This window comes from Equus przewalskii, chromosome 11 (genome assembly GCF_037783145.1).
Source record: "Equus przewalskii isolate Varuska chromosome 11, EquPr2, whole genome shotgun sequence".
Taxonomy (NCBI): domain Eukaryota; kingdom Metazoa; phylum Chordata; class Mammalia; order Perissodactyla; family Equidae; genus Equus; species Equus przewalskii.
This window is the reverse complement of record NC_091841.1, coordinates 24,403,612-24,419,278: the sequence shown is the minus strand read 5'-3', so window position 1 is coordinate 24,419,278 and position 15,667 is coordinate 24,403,612. Positions and strand designations below refer to the sequence as shown.

The following is a 15,667-nucleotide window of genomic DNA, read 5'->3' as shown; positions in this document are numbered from 1 at the left end:
CTGGAAGTGTTTGGTAGAGAATGAAGCATTCCCCCAATACTCACCATTTGGCAAATGAGGAAGTCAAATTAAGCCTGGAGTTATTGACTATTTAGGCTAAGAAATGAGAGTGGGACTGTATGGGGAAATGGGGGAGAGTGCCAGAATGAGTGAGCCCCAGCTCCTCACATTCCTTCTGTACACCAGTGACTCATTACAATATCTTTAGCCTGGACCTCTTCCCTGAGTTCCTGGTACATCCAACCACCCCTTGACCTCCCCAGCTGATAGCCAGTCACAGATTCAGACCCTTGATTCCCTGTCCTGTTCACGTCCGCTCCTCCCCAAGTCTCTCCACCGCGTTAAGTGGTAACACTGCCCACAACCTGCTCCATCCCAAACATAGCAATGTACTTGATATGAAGCAATGGGCTTGCTCTGCTCACCATCATCTGAGCCAATTAATCACACCGAGTTAGGGATCCAGAAAGGAAGTTTTAATTCAATTAGCCAGCATAGTCAGGAAGACAGTAGACTACTATCTCAAAGTCTTCAAAAATTGCAGAATCTTGGGGCCAGCCCACTGGTGTCATGGTTAAGTTCACACACTCCACTTCAACAGCCCAGGGTTCATAGGTTTGGATCCTGGGTGTGGACATACACAGTGCTCTTCAAGCCATGCTGTGGCAGCATCCCACATACAACATAGAGGAAGATTGGCACCGATGTTAGCTCAGGGCCAATCTTCCTCACACATACACACACAAAAAATTTACAGACTCTTGAGGTAGCTATATAGGAAAAATGGGCAGTGAGGGAGTGTTCCAGGGATGTTAGTCTTCCCGCATGATGGGCTCCAGGTATCACATGGTTCCATTCTTCTGTCAGCTGTGATGGATACTTTGTAGGTGTGTTTCCCACCGTGGTCAGCCTGTTCCTGGATAGAAACTCATAGAACAAAGTTTTAATTTATCAAGCTACGGAGGAGCACGTGCATAAGTGGAGGCCAAAAATGAGGAAAACGTGAATTATTTTAGAGTACGTGCAGAGCAGCAAGCAGTCACACAGAGGAGGGGCTGGGGCCATTTAGTGTAACAAGACGACCTCACTTAAATTCACTTACATACTCACCGGAGACCAAGGCCTTGCTCCTGTCTTTGTTGACTGCTCTTTGGTTACATTCTAGAAGAAGAGGGAGTGGCAAAATAAAACAGTCAACACATAAGATCATTTGAAATAGCACAGTGGTTCTCAACCAGGGGTGATTTTGCCCCCTGGGGGACATTTAGCAATGTCTGGGGACATTTTTGGTTGTCACAACTTTAGGGGGTTGGGGGGGTACACTACTGGCATCTACTGGGTAGAGGCCAAAGATGCCGCCAAACACCCTGCAATGCACAGCACAGCTCCCTCTCTCCCACTCCCCAAACAATGAATTACCCAGCCCCAAGTGTCAACAGCGATGAGTTTCAGACACCCTGAGATGTATGATAAATGCCAGCAAAGAACACAAATCTGTGATGTGGTAAGAAAGGTGGTCAGGGAAGGCATTTCTGAGGATGTAGCATTTGAACTGAAACCTAAAAGAGAAGATGGGGAGAGCTGGAGGCAGAAGGGTCCAGGCTAGGAAATAGATGGAATGAAATGGAGTGATTCAGAATGTATTTTGGAGGTAGAAGCAACAGGATTGGCTGATGGAGTGGATGTGGGGGTGAGGCGAAGGGAGCATAAAGGATGTCCTGGTGGGAGGAGGAGGGAATCATTTTGGATATACAGTATGTCCCTCAGTATCTGCAGGGACTTGTTCCAGGAACCCCCACGGATATCAAAATCCAAGGATGCTCAAGTCCCTTATGTGTATAAAATTGTAGTAGTACAATGAATACAGTTAGCCCTCTGTACCCGCAGATGCCAAAACCACAGATACAGAGGGCCAACTGTACTGAGTTTGAGATACCTCCCAGACATCCAAGGAGAGAGTCAAGTGAGGACGGTATGGCATAGGGTTTAGGAATGTGGGCTCCAAAGCCAGGCCACTTGGGTTTGGAGTCTGTCTCTGCCACTTAATAGCTATGTGACTTTAAGAAAGTCACCTCACCTGCTGCACCTCCATTTCCCCATCAGCAGAAGAGGGAAGATGATGATACCCACTTATCCTTTAAGGTTGTTAATACACGTAAAGCACCAGGAAGGGTGCCGGGCACCACTGACCAGTCAGGCTGGAGACAGGGAATAGGTTGTCACCGGGGAATGGATGGGAGGGAAACCCAAGGCACTGGATGAGATCATTTCAGCAGAGAGTGTAAGTAGGAGTAGAAAATTTGAATTCCTAGAGAGCCAGGGAATCAAAACAAATTGGCAAAGAGGGTGGGGTTGATGGCCAAGATGAGAGTTGGTGCCTCTTTTCCAGGACCTGCCTAACTCCAGGTCAGAGTTGCCGTGAGGGAAAATGGGCCCAGGAACAGACATTTCTCCAAAGAAGATATACGATGGCCAATCGGCACATGAAAAGATGTTCATCATCACTGATCATCAGGGAAATGCAAATCAAACCTACACTAAGATATCACCTTACACCCATTAGAATGACAAAAATAACTAAAACAAATAGTAGCAAATATTGTAGAGGTTGTGGAGAAAAAGGAACCCTCACACACTGCTGGTGGGAATGCAAACTGGTGCAGCCACTGTGGAAAACAGTACCAGTACGGAGATGCCTCAAAAAATTAAAAATAGAACTGCCATATGATCCAGCTATTCCACTACTGGGTATCTATCCAGAGAGCTTGAAGTCAGCAATTCCAAAAGTCCTATGCACTCCAATGTTTATTGCAGCATTATTTACAATAGCCAAGATGTGGAAGCAACGTAAGTGCCCATCAACAGATGATTGGATAAAGAAGATGAGGTATGTATATACAATGGAATACTACTCAGCCGTAAAACAGAACAAAATCGTCCCATTTGCAACAACATGGATGGACCTTGAGGGAATTATGTTAAGTGAAATAAGCCAGATAGAGAAGGACAATCTCTGTATGACTCCACTCACATGAGGAGTTTAAACATGTGGACAAAGAGAACAGATTAGTGGCTACCAGGGGAAAGGCGGGGTAGGGGGTGGGCAGAAAGGGTGAAGGGGTGCACCTACAACACGATTGACAGACAATAATATACAACTGAAATTTCACAAGATTGTAACCTATCATTAACTCAATAAAAAAATTTTTAAAAAAAAAAGAAAAAAGAAAAGAAAATGGGCCCAGGATAGCCACTCTTAAGTCCTGGAGCCAGGGCTCTCTCGGACAGCCCTTGGACAGGCCTGCCCACAAGGGCCCCCAGGACTTCCAGATCCTCTTCCTTCACTTGATGTGGCCTCTTTTCAGGTGTTTGGACTCCTTCAGGCAGGTTCTTCTGTCTTTTTTAGGGCTGTGGTTGTTAACTTTTAGGTTAGTGAATGCTCTACAAGTCCCCCTGGAAATTGTACGCAAAATTATGTAAGGCAGACATGTTTATTTGGGGAAAGCCTACAACAGATTCTCAACAGATTTGGGGAATGCAACAAAAATTAAAAACCTCTTCAAGTTGACAATGCATTTCTTTGATCTGCTTCATAGCGTGTTGGTTTTCAAGTTTATAACATCTTCCTCTCAAGAATGCCCAAAAAAAGGAAAGTCTAAAATTGTCTAATCGATTTATAAATATAGAGGGAAGTACCATTAAAAAAAGTTTAAAGAGTTAAAAGGGGGGTGTAAATTGGAGAGGAGGTTGTTATAAGCCTTTGCACACTACTTGACAGTTTATATTAGTTTCATGAAAATAAAACATTGTTACAAAGTTTAAATGTACCCACATGGAAAGAATATTCTTCCCTTGGCCTCACTTTGCCTGTCATCAAGGTCAGTGAATCTCTGTGAACTCTTCCACTTCTCTCCATCTCTGCCATCACAGCCACCTTCATCTCTTGCCGCGAGGATCAGGGGAGCCATCTCTCAGTTTTCCCCAGTAGACTATAAACATCATGAAGGCAAGGTCCATGTCTGATTTTGCTTATCGTTGTAGAGTGTCTGCTCAGTAAGCATAAGCAAATAGACAAATGGCCTCCCAAGGAGCAAATGTATTCACAAGTTCTTGTGGGACCCTTACTACCAGCCTTCTGTATCCACACAGCAAGAGGCAGGGATAATAGCAGAATGAGGGAGGGAGCCACTCCCACTTGCCTTTGCTTCAGAGGAGGAACAGGGCTACTGCTGACCTCTGAGACCCAACTGGGGAGCTGCCCACCAAGAGATCTGTGCTCCAGGACCCTTGGATGCAGCCTGGGCAGAAGGACTGAAGCCTGCTCAGCTGGGCAGCTGGGGCCTTCCCCAGGTTGGATCTCGCAGAATTTGGAGCAGATTGGGATTGAAAGAAACTGAGGGGCCGGCCCAGTGGTGCAGTGGTTAAGTTCACACGTTCCACTTTGGCGGCCTGGGGTTCGCTGGTTTGGATCCCGAGTGCGGACGTGGCACAGCTTGGCAAGCCATGCTGTGGTAGGCGTCCCACATATAAAGTGGAGGAAGATGGGCACGGATGTTAGCTCAGGGCCAGTCTTCCTCAGCAAAAAGAGGAGGATTGGCAACAGATGTTAGCTCACGGCTAATCTTGCTCAAAAAAAAGAAAGAAAGAAAACGAATTTTGCATTTGCCCCTGTATTCGTTTTTTTACTGCTGTCGTAAAAAATTACCACAAACTCAGTGGCTGGAAACGAAACAAATTTATTATCTTACAGTTCTGGATGTCAAAACTCCAAAATGGGTCTCACTGGGCTAAAATCAAGCTGTGTCAGCAGGGCTGCATTCCTTTCTGGAGGGTCTAAGAAAGAATCTATTGCCTTGCCTTTTCCAGCTTCTAGAGGCGCCCACACTCCTTGGCTGATGACTCCCTTCTATCTTCAAAGCCAGCAACGATGCATCAAATCTTTCTCCTGCCGCTATGCTCTGACGGAGCCTCCTGTCTCCCTCTACTCCCTACCCTAATAAGGACCTTTGTGATTATACAGGGCCCACCAGATAATCCAAGATGATCTCTCCTTCTCAAATCCTTAATTTAACCGTAAATGCAAAGTGCCTTTCCCAGGGAAGGGAACACCTTCGGAGGTTCTGAGAATTAGGACAGGGGCATGTTTGTGGGGGTATCATTCTGCCCACCACACCCCCTTGATTCAGCCTCTCCCTGGAGCCTCCGGTTTTACTTAGGAACCTGTAGAAACTGCTTCTGTTTATTAACATAAGGGACACGGTGCTGAGAATTTTGTTCTCTAAAATCATAGATTACCAGAAACTCTGCTAGTTGAAATCATATCCATGAGAATGGAAGGCCCCACTCTTGCCTAAAGGACCTCAGCCATGCCTCTGCAAGCGCTTTTTTTTTTCTTTTCTGCTTTTTCTCCCCAAATCCCTCCAGTACATAGTTGTATATTTTAGTTGTGGGTCCTTCTAGTTGTGGCATGTGGGACCCCGCCTCAGCATGGCCCAATGAGCGGTGCCGTGTCCGCGCCCAGAATCGGAACCGGCGAAACCCTGGGCCTCCAAAGCGGAGCCCAGGAATTTAACCATTTAGCCACCTGGCCGCGCCCCCGCCTCTTTTTTTTTCCATACAATGCAGGCGCTTTGACACAGACGTGGCCTCTATTTCCGGCCTCAGAGTAGAGCTTCAGCTAAAGAGGTTTCGAACAGAATCTTCCACATTTATATTAATAGTGTCTCCAAGGAAATAGGACCTCAAATCCGTTCTCAGCCAGGGCCGGATATTAATCCCTTTCATCCAGCCGGGCTTTGCTTTGAGCCTATAAAAAAAATTGCTTCATTTACATTTTACCTACACGGATCTCACCCCCTCCCTCCCGCCGCTTGGATCTTGGATTTAGGAAGAAGGAGCCTCCAAAACGTTTTTCTTGGTGCATCTTTTCCCCTTTGTGAAGTGCCAAGGGTGAGTGACGGATGGTGCAAACGGCAAGATGCAACAGGGGGTGGGTGGGGGGGTGGGGTGGGGTGGGGGTGGGGTGGGGAGGGGGTGGGGTGGGGTGGGGAGGGGGTGGGGTGGGGAGGGGGATGTTACAAGTCAAGGGGAGGCGCAGAAGGGAGCCTGGAGCTCCAGGATGCGAGGGGAACGCAGTCCTAAAGGCCAACCTTCGCCGTCAGCTCTGGGCCCAGCGCACAAGGTGCCCTCGGTTTTCACAACCACTCCATAAACGCGTGTTATCCTTCCCCCACTTAACAAGGGAGAGGAGCCCAGGCAACACGCCTCACGTCCACTCAGGAACTGGCGAGCCGGGATCCCAACTCAGTTCTTTGGACTGCAAAGCTCGCGCTCGCAACTGCGGCCTCTTCAAATAAATGTCCCGGATGGGGCACCGCCCCCCCGCCGCCCCTGCAATCGCTTATTGGAGACCACCGCCCAGCCGCCCCTAGGAGCGTCCCAGTCTTCAGGATGGAAGCCTAACGCCACAGTCTGGGAGAAATAGAGACCACACGGGCACTGAAATCACAGCATATGTGTGAACCAATCCCGAGAATGTAAAAAAGTGGAGGGGCGGGTTTATGCAAAGCCACCGAACGTGAGCAGGCAGGCGAAGCGGTAAAGAACCCTATTTAAGGTCTGTTTCCCAAAATCTAGCTATTATGGTGAAGGGAAAATAATGAGGAAATGAGTTTAGGAAAGAATACATTTTGAAAGGTAATGTAATCATTATGCCCTAAAAGTCACCACAACTGCGAAAGCTAAAGTAAGGGTAAGGCTGGCTGGGAGACACGATGACTGGTATCGCTTCTCGGCCTTTTGGCTAAGATCAAGTGTAGTATCTGTTCTTATCAGTTTAATATCTGATACGTCCTCTATCCGAGGACAATATATTAAATGGATTTTTGGAATTAGGAGATGGAATAGGAGCTTGCTCCGTCCACTCCACGCATCGACCTGGTATTGCAGTACTTCCAGGAACGGTGCATCCCCTTCGAGGGGAGTAACTGTGGTTTCAAAGTAAGAATCGAAAATCTGTTCTAGTTTTAGATAGTGCGGTACTTCATCCATAATGTATTTAGTTACGACGTTGAGTTTAGTATCGTCAGTGATAACTGTTTCCACTTTATGAAGGAAGTTACTTTCGGTTTTGGGGCATTTGCTAGTAACGCTGGGTGAAGTTATGCTACAATGTAGTTAGTGTAATTAAATGGTAGGGAAAGTGTTCACCTACGGAAGAAAGTTGTTCTAGATATTTAAGCGGTAGGTCAGTGTTCGTACTTTCCAGCGTGCCTGGTGCGTTCTTTATTGCAGGATAGTCTGCTAAGAAAGCTTTCGAAAAAGAAACTCGAATGCCAGCTAGGTTTTTCTGGCTGTGCATCCACTGGCATTACTACTATACTTCTAGGAAGGGTGCACTCTTTTTTAAAGTCCTTGTTTGTCTTATGTAAGAAAGTGCTTGGTCCTTCTGTCGTTCTTCAGCTTTTAGTTTTCCCCTAATAGTAAACGGGAGGCCATTGGTCTCGCCGCATCAATCTTAGAACCCCGGGTGTGTTCCCAACTTTACAAGGGTAGACCTTCCAGCAGAGGAATGAATGGTTGGACGTCTCAAAAATAAAGGGAAATACAGAGTTTAGGTTTAATTTAAATAGCTTGTTGAGGGGCTGGCCCCGTGGCCGAGTGGTTAAGTTCCCGCGCTCTGCTGCAGGCGGCCCAGTGTTTCGTTTGTTGGAATCCCGGGCGCGGACATGGTGCTGCTCACCGAGCCCCGCTGAGGCCGCGTCCCACTTGCCACAACTAGAAGGACCCACAAGGAAGAATATATAACTATGTAGCAGGAGGCTTTGGGGAGAAAATGGAAAAAAATAAAATCTTAAAAAAAAAAAAGATGGGATACGTTAAATAAGAAAGATTTTTTTTTTTTTTTTAAAGAAAATAAATAGCTTGTTGATACGCTCAACACAAAGCAGGGCTGTGTGGAAAGAGGTCAGCATCAGGTCTGGACTGCGAAGTAGAGCGAGGGTGCCGTTTCCTTGGTAATACAAAATTTAGAGAATGTGGAATGTTTATGCTCAGAACTCCTATCGGCAGCTCTGCAGCTGAGCTGGAAATCAAGGCTACTGCTTCGTGGAGGATTTAGATCCGCCAGGCAAGAGTGGGATGCTTCATTCATACGGCTATAATTTGAAATGAAGAAGTTTCTGATAGTCTCTGATTTCAGAGAACACAACCTCTCAGTAAGAAAACAGTACTCACTCAAGAAGGGGGCCGTTAGGACATTTTAATTAATTATTCTCAAGGAAGATTAGCCCTGAGCTAACATCTGCTGCAAATCCTCCTCTTTTTGCTGAGCAAGACTGGCACTGAGCTAACATCCGTGCCCATCTTCCTCTGCTTTATACGTGGGACACCGACCACAGCATGGCTTGCCACACAGTGCCATGTCCGCACCTGGGATCCGAACGGGGAAACCCAGGGCCACCTACGCAGAACGTGCGCACTTAACCGCTGCGCCACCAGGCCGGCCCGTTACATTTTAAAGTTGCAGCTTATGCTTGGGAGAAATATTGTTTTTGTTACCTTTGAAGATTTTCACTCTCAGTTTGAGCTAATTTTTTACCATCACCAAACTTCAATGTGAGGAAATAAAAACGATGCCCTCCCCGTCTTTCTTCATCCGTGTCTTTTATACTCGAGGTTGAAGCCATGCGCCTCATGAGTGATCTGAATCGTTTCTGAAGGGGGCGCTTGTCTTGCACAGAAAAGGTTTTCCGCGATGCTTTGGAGGACGGACAGGGACTAGGCCTGGCTCGACCGGCGTCGCGGTCCAGTTAGGAGGCGTTCCACTTCAAGTATGAAATGGTCAGGTTACTCCTCAACTCTCCACTGTCAATCTGCAAGCGTCTCCAGACTTCGTTCTCGTAAAGCAAAACCAGCCGCAACAGGCAAGGGATCTTCGCTCTTCCAGCTCTTTAAACGCCCAGGAACGGCGTTCGTCGAGGATGGCTCTCGGCGCGCTCCGGTGACGCAGACGCTGCGCCGGAAGTGCGCGCTGCCGGCCCTCTGGCTCCGTGATGGCGGCTGCTGGGGCGCGCTGGAACCATGTGTGGGTCGGCACTGAGACTGGGATCCTGAAAGGTGCGTGGCGCGGCCGGGCGTCGGGAAGTGCGGGGGGTCGTCCGCTTGCGTCCCCGACGCGACTGACGCCTGCGACCCGCAGGGGTGAACCTTCAGCGCAAACAGGCGGCGAACTTCACGGCGACGGGACAGCCGCGGCGCGAGGAGGCGGTGAGCGCCCTGTGCTGGGGCGCCGGCGGCGAGACTCAGGTGAGCGGCCGCTGGCCGGGCCGGAGCTGGGGGGTCGGGGCACGGCGGCCTCGCTGTCCTCGCCATCCTGCCTTCTTCTGCCCGCAGATCCTGGTGGGCTGCGCCGACAGGACAGTGAGGCACTTCAGCATCGAAGAGGGCAGATTCCAGGGCCAGAGGCACTGTCCCGGAGGGGAGGGCACGTTCCGAGGGCTCGCCCAGGTGGACGGGTAAGACTGAGCCCCTCGCCGAACGCTCAGGTCGTAGGGAGAACGTTGAGGTTCCCGCAGGACGGCCGAATAATAGCCATCAACCCTTAGGTGAGACGGGCCTGGGCTGGGTGACAGGGACTTGTGTCCTGCCTTCCTTCATTCATAACAAACATTTATTGAACACCTACTGAGTTATAGGCATTGGGCGAAATGCAAGGGCTACAGGTAAACCAGACACCCATAGTACAAGCCTTCCTAGAGTTTGCATCTTCCAGCGTTTTTCTCCTGGCTCCATAACCTTTTGGGTGATCCTGAGCAAGTCATTTAATAGTTTAGAATATGCTTTTTAAAATTACTTTTTATTTTTATTTATCTTTTTTTTTTTTTGAGGAAGATTAGCCCTGAGCTAACATCTGCTGCCAATCCTCCTCTTTTTGCTGAGGAAGACTGGCCCTGAGCTAACATCCATGCTCATCTTCCTCTACTTTATATGTGGGACGCTTACCACAGCATGGCTTGCCAAGCGGTGCCATGTCCGCACCCAGGATCCGAACTGGCGAACTCTGGGCCTCCGAAGTGGAATGTGTGAACTTAACCACTGCGCCACCGGGGCAGTCCCTAGAATATGTTTTTAGATGGAAAGTTAACAATCACCAAGGTGCTGAAGCTCCCAATGTTGGATAGGAAAGTGCGAGAGATTAGGTTACTGGCCTAGTTTTCTTCTAAAGATGGAGAGAGAAGACTGTGAACAGGCTGTGTAGGTTTGGTGGTGTTAATTCTGACAGGTCACATCTGAAGAAGGCTCTTTGGGGGTGAGATGTTTGAACTGGGCCTCAAAGGATGGGTAGAATTTTGACAGGTGGAGAAAGGGGTAAGGGCATTCTAGAAAGGGCAGAGGCCAAGGATTGGTGTCAGGCTAAAGGGTACACTTCAGGGAAGATAAATAGCATTTGAGGGTTGAAGCTAAGGCAGCATTTTAATACAAGATGGGCAGAGTAGGTTGGGATTAAATGTAAAGGGCTTTGGGGCCGGCCCCATGGCCCAGTGGTTAAGTTAGCGCGCTCTGCTTTGGCGGCCCAGGGTTTCACTGGTTCGGATCCTGGGCATGGACATGGCACTGCTCATTTAGGCCATGGTGAGGCGGTGTCCCACATGCCACAACTGGAAGGCTACAACTAGAATATACAGCTATGTACTGGGGGGATTTGGGGAGAAAAAAGCAGGAAAAAAAAGAAAAAGATTGGCAATAGTTGTTAGCTCAGGTGCCAATCTTTTTAAAAAAAATGTAAAGGGCTTTAAGTGGCACGCTGAGAGATTTGCACTTCTGCTTTGTAGGTGGTGGGGTGTTATTGGATTTTGAGTGGGAAGTGCTATAGTCAGAGCTGTGAGCCTGTGGGACTGTGGAGGATGGATTGGAGAGAGAGCAGCTGGGAGACTGTTGCCACAGCCCAGGCAAGCGATACTGAGCCTGAACCAAGGTGGGGAGGGTGGGCAGATGTGAGAAAGAGCATAGGCTCAGGCATACCCATCCTGGGAAGAGACTTGCTTGGGCTTTAAGGGAGGGGTACTACTTCTTCTTCTTTCTTTCTTTCTTTCTTTCTTTTTTTTTTGCTGAGGAAGATTAGCCTTGAGCTAACATCTGTACCAATCTTCCTCTACTTTATATGTGTGTTGCCACGACAGTGTGGCTGACAAGTGGTCTAGGTCCACACCCAGGATTCAAACCTGTGAACCTGGGCCACTGAAGCCAGGCCACCAAAGTGGAAGGGGCCAAACTTAACCACTATACCATAGGTAGGGCCGTCCCTGGGAGGGGTACTTTGAGAGTGTGATATTTAGTGTCTGGAACCCAGAATAGGGAACTCGAGAGAAGAAGCTGGTATTTACTTTGGCCAAACCCTAAATCCAGACCAGTACCATTTCAATACTTTCAGAGCTACTGATCCTGACCCCTTGTGACCAACTCAAGATTCAGAAAGACTAGCAGGGTCAGAGTCCCCAGATGTAGCTGTGGAATAGCAAAGGTGTCCTGCTCTTCACTGTCACAGGCTTGATTTCCAGCTCTGGTTCTGGCATTTATAGCTGAGTGAGCAAATTTTTTAATTTCTCAGAGTTTCAGTTTCATCACTTATAAAACTGGTAAACCCTCACCCTGTTGAGGAAATTGAGATAACAGACAGGGAAGCTGGGAGCTGTCAAGCCCTGCCCAGACGTTTGTCACTTAGAGTCTTCTTTAGGAACAAGGAATCTAGTTAATATGAATTTGGGGATGGGTTGACTGGGGCCTAGAAAACTCTTAGACTTTTTTTTTTTTTAACCTAACTCTATTCTTTCTGCCTGCAGCACCCTCATCACATGTGTGGATTCTGGGATTCTCCGAGTCTGGCATGACAATGACAAAGAGGCATCCTCTGACCCAGTGAGGCTCCCCTTCCCTGATCCTGATGGTTGGGGAAGGCAGGGGCCAGCATAGGAGCCAAATGAGGGCTTTGGGGAAGAGGATTAAGGACTCTGGAACTGACTCTCATCTCCCTTTTTTTTTTTTCAGCTCCTGGAACTGAGGGTGGGCCCTGGGGTGTGCAGGATGCGCCAAGACCCAGCACATCCCCATGTGGTTGCCACAGGTGGGAAGGAGAATGCTTTGAAGGTGTGGGATCTACAGGGGTCTGAGGAGCCTGTGTTCAGGGCCAAGAATGTGAGTGATGGGATTGGGGAGGGGCTGGGTCTGAGGTCCAGGGAGCCTGAGGCCACTGACTATGAGTCAGAGACCAGGTGGGCTTTAAGGGACGATAATGGAAGGCCGAAGGAAGGGCCACAATGAGCCCCTCACACCTCTCTCCTCCACCTATCCCAGGTGCGGAATGACTGGCTCGACCTGCGGGTTCCCATCTGGGACCAGGACATACAGTTCCTCCCAGAGTCACAGAAGCTCGTCACCTGTACAGGGTACCACCAGGTGAGGCGCTGCCCTACCCCTCTCTCCTCCTGGTATTAAGCATCCTCCTAGAGAAACAGCCTCTCTGTGCGGGCTCAGCCCCCGTCGTTTGGCACAGCTGCCTTTCTCACCGTCCTTCTCTCCCTGAGCTCTCAGAGGAGGGAGCACTCCCACATCCGTTCCAACCCTGTGGCTGAGCCAGTGACCTTCTCTTACTGCATTCTAGGATGGAGTTTCCTGAGCTATGACTGTTCCTTTTCCTCCCACCTGGAAGAAAGGAGAAGGGAGTGTTCCTTTCACAGTAGAATCACATGGTGCAGGTGTCAAGAGACGACGTTGGACTGGGTGTCAGGAGAACTGTTCTGGTCCTGATGTAGCCTCTGGTTTGCTTTGGGACCCAGGCCTGATGCTCCCCTCTCTGGCCTCAGCTCCTCCACTTTACAGGAGGAGCCCCACTGGGGATCTTGACAGCTGGTCTCATTGGAAGTCCTAAGACCCAGACAAGGCTGAGTCACTATTTGCTCTGTTTCCTTTGCTCCTGCATATTGAAGTCTGATCAGTGCCTCTGCTCAAAACACGTGCGGACTTCCTCTCTCCTTCCTTGTTGAGGCTAAACTTCTCTGCTTGAAATGTAGCACCCTGACAATGGGATGGACTTGCAATTCCATCCCAAGATGGGAGTATGGGGGAATGGAATGCTCACACATGCAGACTACAGGAATGTGCCACCCCCCAACCTGGGAGACCTCTCCCCTCAGCCCTGAATGGACAGCAGCTCTCCCCACCCCTCAACACTCAGTGAAGAGGGATGCATTTCAAATGAGAAAGTTTCTCTAAGAGTGGGTCATAACAAGAAAGCAGTGTATGAAGGAAGGTGTGAAGATGTGGAAAAGCCAGAGGTGGGTATGTGGGGTGAGGGCACTCTTGTGATGCCTCAGTCTTCTTCCAGGTCCGTGTCTATGATCCAGCTTCCCCCCAACGCCGGCCAGTCCTAGAAGCCACCTATGGAGAGTACCCACTGACAGCGATGACCCTCACTCCTGGGGGCAAGTGAGTGTTTAGAGGGTGAAGAGTGGGGCTCAGGAAGGACTCCAGAAAGCTCCTGCTGACCCCACCTGCCTCTGCTCTCCTCCTCAGTTCGGTGATCGTGGGGAACACTCATGGGCAGCTGGCAGAAATTGACCTTCGGCAAGGTGAGTGGACTAGGGAGCCTTGGGGGAGGGGAAGGGGTGGGAGGAAGGGCAGGATTCACTCTCAGAGGGTGCAATGGAGTGGTGAGCCCTCCTTCAGGTGCAGATTGCCTGGGTTCAAATCTTGGTTTCACCAAAAGCTTTGACCTTGGACAAATTACTGCATCTCCCTGTGCCTTAGTTCCTTCTCCCGTAAAATGGAGATATCATTAATATCCTCCATAAAACTCCTCTCTCAGCATTATGTTGAGGATTAAATATTGAAACATAAAGTGATTGAATAGTAAACACTCAATAAATGGTCGTTGGCTGGTCAGCTAGCACTGATGTCTGCCCTCTTCTCCAGGGCGCCTACTGGGCTGTCTGAAGGGGCTGGCGGGCAGTGTCCGAGGGTTGCAGTGCCACCCTTCAAAGCCCCTCCTAGCCTCCTGTGGCTTGGACAGAGTCTTGAGGGTACACAGGATCCGGAACCCACGGGGCCTGGAGCATAAGGTGAGAGCCTGCTGCCTCCTGTTCCCACCTTTCATTTTTCTGTTTCAGCATGCTTGGCTCCTTAAGACCCCTCATCTTTTGCAGGTTTATCTCAAGTCTCAACTGAACTGCCTCCTCCTGTCAGGCAGGGATAACTGGGAGGTAAGCAGTTGGGTCTGGGAATGTGGGACCCAAGGGCATAGATGTGAGGATTTCCCTGTGGAGAGAAAAAGGAAGCAGTTGGAATACAGACCTGGAACTGTCCATCGACCTGCCAAGTTACTTAATTTCTCTGAGGGGTGTTAATAGTTATAATCCTGACAGGGTTACTGCCAAGGGTGAGCAAGGAGCATGGATGAGAATGGTTTCTGGGAGCAGGACATAAAAGGGGTGGTGCCTGGAGAGATTATTTCCAGCTAGAGCCTTCTTCCCTGAGTCTGTTGCTGTGCCCCTGACTCCTAAGCTTTTCTCTCGCTCACCAGGATGAGCCCCAAGAGCCTCAAGAGCCCAAGAAGGTGCCCCCAGAAGACACTGAGACAGATGAACTTTGGGCATCCTTGGAGGCAGCTGCCAAGCGGAGGCTCCCTGATTTGGAGCAGACCCAAGGGGTTCTCCAAACCAAACGGAGAAAGAAGAAGCGGCCTGGGTCCACTAGCCCCTGAAGAGCCTGTGCTCACTTTGTAAATAAAAAGCTCAACACCCCTATGACTCTCAGCCTTTTGTGGTGGGAGAAAGGAAAGAGGGCTAGCTGCCTCCAGAGCTGGGGCTGAGGGATATCTGACGTCACAAAGCCGGCAGCAGTCGGGAGGGCTGGCGTGGGTGGCACGTAGTGCGGGGCCTCTCTGGGGGCCGTGCAGGGCCATGGGCTGTTGCCAAGACAAGGACTCTCACACCTCCGATGAGCAGGGCAAGGAATCGGAGGAAGTCGAGGAAGGTGGGACGAGAAAAACACCAGGGGGGCCTAGAAAGTGGGAGAGGGGACTGTCCCCACGGGACTGCCCAGGAGGTTGGACCGGGGAGGGTAAAGCGGAGCTTAGTGGCCTGGTCATCCCCGCAGGCAGCGGAAGGGTCGATGTGGACTCTCCGGACCAGCAGCGGAATCGCAAGTCGAACGAAAGCCTTCTGATCACCGTGGTGTGGCGGCGGCTATCCCTGTTCAGTCGTCGGGGCTCCGCGCGGTCAACCAAGAGGCTATCAAATCAAACTCAAAAGCATGGGTGTGCGGTCGTGGAGGGCAAAAACGAGGAGATCCCAGAGGAGCCAGAGAAGGGGTGACCCCAGCCTTACTCTCAGTCCACCCCAGCCTCCAGAAAATAAAGTTTCTAACGTGTACCTGCCCGAGCGCTACTGCTCCGCTGCTGGCTCCGGGCGCACTGGGCCTGGGCACCAGTGGGGCTGCGGGCTCTTTAAGGCTCCTCCTCCGAGGCTGATCCAGCCCCCGGGTCTCCGGCTCTAGTTCCTTGGGGGCGGGGTGACGGAGGCGGCCTAGCCAATGGGAGGGCGCAGTCGCTCTTGCATTTGAGTGGGGGGCGTGTCCCTTGGATCACCGGGCTCGAATAGGCGTGTCACTGCCC

General features: G+C 50.0%; 1 protein-coding gene, 2 long non-coding RNA genes and 1 other non-coding gene across 8 annotated transcripts; 2 read left to right on the top strand and 2 right to left on the bottom strand.

Annotated features, from left to right (window-relative positions):
- Positions 1-454: 454 nt before the first annotated feature.
- On the bottom strand, positions 455-8,692 carry LOC103558952 (uncharacterized). The gene is made up of 4 exons (XR_011524112.1): positions 8,560-8,692; positions 3,833-3,989; positions 1,111-1,161; positions 455-916 (listed from the first exon to the last, which is right to left on the bottom strand). It is a non-coding gene; the product is annotated as an uncharacterized lncRNA (long non-coding RNA).
- LOC139074650 (U2 spliceosomal RNA) lies at positions 6,783-6,973 on the top strand. The gene has a single exon (XR_011524284.1). It is a non-coding gene; the product is annotated as a U2 spliceosomal RNA (small nuclear RNA).
- A 290-nt stretch (positions 8,693-8,982) lies between the features above and the next one.
- Positions 8,983-14,798, top strand: WDR74 (WD repeat domain 74). Of its 5 annotated transcripts, none has more exons than XM_070565201.1 (12): positions 9,024-9,117; positions 9,200-9,306; positions 9,394-9,515; positions 10,833-10,949; positions 11,841-11,916; positions 12,046-12,192; positions 12,352-12,453; positions 13,382-13,482; positions 13,570-13,625; positions 13,969-14,114; positions 14,199-14,255; positions 14,576-14,798. In XM_070565201.1, the coding sequence occupies exons 6-12, from the start codon at positions 12,082-12,084 to the stop codon at positions 14,753-14,755; spliced, it is 753 nt and encodes a 250-aa protein (XP_070421302.1). In that variant the 5' UTR covers positions 9,024-9,117; positions 9,200-9,306; positions 9,394-9,515; positions 10,833-10,949; positions 11,841-11,916; positions 12,046-12,081; the 3' UTR covers positions 14,756-14,798. The 5 variants fall into 5 exon arrangements, with proteins under 5 accessions (XP_008530427.1, XP_070421302.1, XP_070421304.1 ...); XM_070565202.1 differs by having other exon boundaries at positions 9,045-9,117; positions 9,394-9,605; XM_008532205.2 differs by lacking the exon at positions 10,833-10,949 and having other exon boundaries at positions 8,983-9,117.
- LOC139074476 (uncharacterized) lies at positions 13,851-15,659 on the bottom strand. Its single transcript, XR_011524111.1, has 2 exons — positions 15,427-15,659; positions 13,851-15,284 (listed from the first exon to the last, which is right to left on the bottom strand). It is a non-coding gene; the product is annotated as an uncharacterized lncRNA (long non-coding RNA).
- Positions 15,660-15,667: the final 8 nt, after the last annotated feature.

Bases quoted from the DNA above. Each gene is read 5' to 3' on its own strand.
- WDR74 (XM_008532205.2), top strand. From the start codon at position 9,054: ATGGCGGCTGCTGGGGCGCGCTGGAACCATGTGTGGGTCGGCACTGAG. The intron at 13,483-13,569 runs GTGAGTGTTTAG...TCTCCTCCTCAG, and splicing joins ACCCTCACTCCTGGGGGCAA to TTCGGTGATCGTGGGGAACA. The intron at 14,115-14,198 runs GTGAGAGCCTGC...CATCTTTTGCAG, and splicing joins CACGGGGCCTGGAGCATAAG to GTTTATCTCAAGTCTCAACT.